Consider the following 5,227-nt stretch of genomic DNA (forward strand, 5'->3'; position numbering starts at 1 on the left):
CTGAACCGCCTTCCTCCCGTGCTGAGCTCCATCAGGTCCCAGCCAGCCCTCTCCTCATCTGCGCCGCTTGACCGCTGAACCAAGACCCCCCAGCCCGCCTACAGGGGGACCCCGGGACCCAACGGGGTGAAATACCTGAGGGCAGAGCGGGGATTTGGGCCAGGGCCGTGTCCCCGAGCCCCGCTGAGCCCTTACATCCTTGGCCACCCTGGCCATAGTGATGTCCCCGTTGTGGCCAGGGAAAGGGAAGGTGTCTGTGCCCAGCAGACACGTGGGCATCTCCACCTTTGGTAAGCAGCTCCCTGGCCCCGTATTTACCTCTGGGGATCCACCCAGCTTGGGTGCTACGTGCGGAGCAGAGCCAACACCTGGTTTACAAGTGAGACCTGGTCAGAGCACAGCATGTCCCTCTCCAGACCATCTTCCCACCACCCTGATCCCAGTCACCCTCCTCCACTGCGGTGACGTGTGGCCAGCCCAAAAATGGGACTGGAGTCCCTTTGCTTGGGCTAGAAATGCCTGACTTTCAGAGCTGCCCTGCAGACCCCGCGGTTCACTCTTGGCTTTGGAAACCTCCATTAAAACGATGCCTAAAATACAACAGAAGCCACCAAATCTTACACTCAGCCTCTTGCCATTCCCTGGAGCCCCCCGCAGCCGTGGCGGCATCACGCCCAAGCTCAACCTCTCCAAAATCCCATTTTCCACGTTAAACCCCGATGCAATTTGTGTCGGGCTTTGCAGAGGTTCCTCCCCATCACCACGGACGCTCGCGGGACTGGCCGACCTCGGCGCGTCTGGGCACAGGGCCCCGCGGAGGTTTCCCCGCCGAAGCGGTTTCCCTCTCCGCCTCCAACTTTCTCTTTTTCCACGAATTCGTCAGCTTCCCTCCCGCCCCCCTCCCCCCCACCGCCTCGTCTGGAAATGCAAAACCAGACGTCGCCGCACACATCTGCTCACATCTGGGCTTGCGTTATGAGCCGCGCAGGCTCGGGGTAATCCAACTGCGTGCTTTTAAGCCATCTGTTTTGGGGTTTTTTTAACTCGTTACCTGGATCAGACTGCTCAAAGCCAGACACTGAGGATGAGCGGGGCAATGCCACCTGGGAAACCATAGAATCACAGACTGGTTTGGGTTGGAAGGACCTTAAAGCTCATCTAGTTCCAACCCCCAGCCCTGGACAGAGACACCTCCCAGCAGCCCAGGTTGCTCCAAACCCCGTCCAACCTGGCCTTGAACACCTCCAGGGATGGGGCAACCACAGCTTCTCTGGGCAACCTGGACCAGTGCCTCACCACCCTCACAGGAAAGAATTTCTTCCTTAGATCTAGTCTGAATCTCCTCCCATCACTCCCCTCCCTGATCAAGAGTCCCTCCCCAGCTTTCCTGGAGCCCCTTTAGGGACTGGAAGGGGCTCAAAGGTCTCCCCAGACCCTTCTCTTCTCCAGACTGAACACCCCCAACTCTCTCAGCCTGTCCTCCCAGCAGAGGTGCTCCAACCCTCGCAGCATCTCCGTGGCCTCCTGTGGCCCCGCTTCACCATGAGATGCTTTAACATTGGCCACCTGCACCCTCCTTTGTCAAAGCATCAACCCCTCCAGCTCTGGTTGGAGACATCCTGGGGAAACCATCTGCCAAAATACCCATCAGCCGGTGGCTGCGTGCTCCTGCCTCCCACTGTGGTGGCCTTGCCTCTCTCCCAACCCACCCCACAGTCCATCTCGGATGCCGTAAATAGGACTCCACCATAAACCACAGGATTTTATGGGCCAGCGGGAAGCTTTATTAGGTTAATTATACTGCCATGCTAATGAGGGTGCAGTTAACCACATTCAAAATCAAGGGCTGGCTTGACCTTCTCCCAAAGACTTCTGGAAAGGTGGGAGGCAATGGGTGCTGGTGATAGGGAGGCAATGGGGAGGTCATGAGTAATGGTGATGGGGAGGTCACAGGTGCTGACAACGGGTGCTGGTCATGGGGAGGTAATGGGGAGTTAATGAGGAGATGATGGGTTCTGGTCACGGGGAGGTAATGAGGAGGTGATGGGTGCTGGTCATGGGGAGGTCATGGGAGCCAACAATGGGTGATGGTCATGGGGAGGTGATAGGTGCTCGTGATGGGGACATCATGGGTGCTGGTGGTGGGAAGGTGATGGGTGATGGCAGTGAGAGGGTGATGGCAGTGAGGAGTTGATGGGGAAACAAAAGCCCCAGAGGCTTCCAGCTTCACTCAGCACCAAGGGACACCCAGGATGGAGAAACCCCTTCCTCCTTAGCAAAGTGACCCAGGGTCCCTCCACCCAGCCCACCTTCATTTTGGAGCTCAAAAACTCTCCCCACAGCTTGAACAAGCACCTTAATCCTCCCGGGTTTTGAAAACACCCGGTTGCCTGTTGGTGTTTGCTTCTCCCAGCTGGGTTCGAGCCAGCTCCCCCTCCTCTTGGCTCCCTGCTTGGCTGCCTGGGGCTTTTTCACAGCAATTTTGATTCGATCTTATTAAATCTGGAGCAGAACAGCAAGCGCGGGCAATTAGACAGACAATTAGGGAGCAGCTCGTTGCACAAGAGGAGCTGCCAGGACCTCCCCTCCCCGAAACGCACTCGCGAGGCAAGTAGTGCCGTGCCTCTCGCCAGACAGGTTCCCAACGTGGCTCGGCCGATTTCTCCCTGCAACTGCAGTGTTCTACATGCCCAGAGTTTTTTCCAGATGAGGTTTTCCTCAAGGTGGTGATCCCCTCCCAGACTTTGTCCCACGTGGAGGCCCCATTTCCTGTGTGCTCCTCAATTGTCCCGTGGGTTGGCTTCTGTTTTGTGGCCTTCCTGCAAATCCCACAGCTCTAATTCCTCATTGGGTTAAACTGGGACAAACTGGTACCATTTTCTTGTAGCCAAGAAAGTCAAACTATCTTTTGCTTGCAGGTGATCATCTGGTCCATTAGCTCCTTGGCCCAACTGCTGAAGGTCGCTTGGCTGTTGTGGGCACATAGGAAAGAGGACTGGATGGTTGGAGGGACAGTTAGATAGATGGTAATGTGAATGCATGGATGGATGGACTGATGCGCAACTGGAGGGATGGATGGATGGATGGATGGATGGGTGGATGGATGGATGATGAGTTGACTGGATGCACAGTCGGGTGACTGGATGGACGGTTGGACTGGATGTATGCACACATAGATGGATGGCTGGGTGGATGGCTGGTTGGTGAGATGGATGGATGGATGGATGGATGGATGGATGATAACATGGTTAGGTGGATAGATGGACATACAGATGAATGGTTGGATGGCCAGGTGGATGGCTGGTTGGTGGGATGAATGGATGGATGGATGGATGGATGGATGGATGGATGGATGGATGGATGATAACATGGTTAGGTTTATGGATGGACACATGGATGGATGGGTGGGTGGATGGATGGATGGATAGATACATGCATGAATGGATGAACAGATAAATGGGTGGATGGATGGATGGATGGTAGGATGGATGGGCAGATGGACAGCGAAATAGTCCTCATTGTCATTTGCCTCTCAACCCTGCAGTACTCCCTTCTGTGAGGGATGAGTAAAAATGAAAGCAGGCCACTACCACAGGGTTAACCCTCACTCAGCCCTGGGGTTAACCCCTGACTAACCAGGGAGGATTCATGACACATCTCACCTGATCCACGACCACGTCAGCTGCCCTGGGGGCTGTGGGGCCATTCTCGGGGAGCCCGGAAGAGGCATCATTGCTGATTCAGGTCTCCGTCAGCACGGAGCACATCAGCTCCAGGCAGCCAGGCTCTGCCTGGACCTGCACAAGGCAACTCTCCCTCAGCAGGTTTGACATGCTACCAGTATCGCCGGGGTGGTCTTGGGGCTGGGGAGACTGGGGGGTCCTCTCTCAACCCCGCCATGCAGGGCTGGAGGGCTTTGCACAGCTCCAAACCCCACCAAAATTGACTTAAAATAGCCAAAAACTGTGTGTATCACCCTCCTTCCACCAGCACCCCGCCTCTCCCCGAAACCACTGCTTTACTGCAAGCCGCAGTGCAAATCCTTTAATTAAGGGGTTCGTTAGGAGCCAGGCCCACAAAATGCCACCGGCAGAGCAAGCAGGACAGCAGCTGGGGTGGCCCAAGGGGACTGGCGGTCACCCTTCTCCAGCACCCCGAAACCGCCCTGCCCGCTCCACCAGGGTCCAGCTGAACCCGTGGCTCTGCCTCTCCCACGTGCCCCAGCTCCTGCCTCCGCCTTCTCCTCCTCCTCCTCCTCTGGGGAGAGGCACGTTGGAGGGAGGAGGCCCCATCCACACCTCCCTGTCGGCGCCACGGCGTGCCGGGGCAGAGCCGCGTGCGAGTGGGGAACGCCATGGCCGAGCGGCTGTCGGAGGAGCAGATCGCCGAATTCAAGGAGGCTTTTTCCCTTTTTGACCGGGATGGAGACGGTTGCATCACCACGAAGGAGTTGGGCACCGTCATGCGCTCGTTGGGGCAAAACCCCACCGAAGCGGAGCTGCAGGACATGGTGGGGGAGGTGGATGCCGACGGCAGCGGCACTGTCAATTTCCCCGAGTTTCTCTCACTGATGGCGAGGAAGATGAGGGACACAGACAGCGAGGAGGAGATCCGCGAGGCTTTCCGCGTCTTTGATAAGGATGGCAACGGTTACATCAGTGCGGCGGAGCTGCGGCACGTCATGACCAACCTGGGTGAGAAGCTGACGGATGAGGAGGTGGATGAGATGATCAAGGAAGCTGACTGCAACAATGATGGGCAGGTCAACTATGAGGAGTTTGTGAGGATGATGACGGAGAAGTGAAGCCCCCCGTACCCACCTCCAACCCTGTCCTGCAGGTAACTCCCTGGGATGCAGCTTTGCACCCAACCCCATGTATACGGGAAGTCCCAGACCATGGGATCCACCTCACCCATCGCAACGGCCACTCCAAATCTTGCATCTCCCCCATTCCAACCACCTCCTGCTCTGCAACTCTTGCTGGCAGTTGGAAAAATCTATGTTCATAGTACCTTTTTTTTTTTTTTAATTTTCCTTTAATTTCTTCATAGGGAACAGAGTTTGTGGTGGTCCCCCAACCCCTCCATCCCCTACCGGCTTCTCTCCACCGTCCCGGGATGGGAAAATCCTCTTTTATCCCAGCCGGAACATCACCAGCCAGTGTCTGCGTTGGATGCGGGTGTCCCACCTGGCAGGATGGGGCTTGGGTTGCAGATGGACATGGCG

General features: G+C 56.4%; 1 protein-coding gene across 1 annotated transcript; it reads left to right on the forward strand.

Annotated features, from left to right (window-relative positions):
* Nucleotides 1-4,341: 4,341 nt before the first annotated feature.
* On the forward strand, nucleotides 4,342-4,814 carry CALML5 (calmodulin-like 5). The gene has a single exon (XM_009882976.1). It carries the CDS (start codon nucleotides 4,355-4,357, stop codon nucleotides 4,802-4,804), a length of 450 nt encoding a protein of 149 aa, XP_009881278.1. The 5' UTR covers nucleotides 4,342-4,354; the 3' UTR covers nucleotides 4,805-4,814.
* Nucleotides 4,815-5,227: the final 413 nt, after the last annotated feature.

Source organism: Charadrius vociferus, unplaced genomic scaffold (assembly GCF_000708025.1).
Source record: "Charadrius vociferus isolate BGI_N301 unplaced genomic scaffold, ASM70802v2 scaffold32, whole genome shotgun sequence".
Lineage (NCBI taxonomy): Eukaryota > Metazoa > Chordata > Aves > Charadriiformes > Charadriidae > Charadrius > Charadrius vociferus.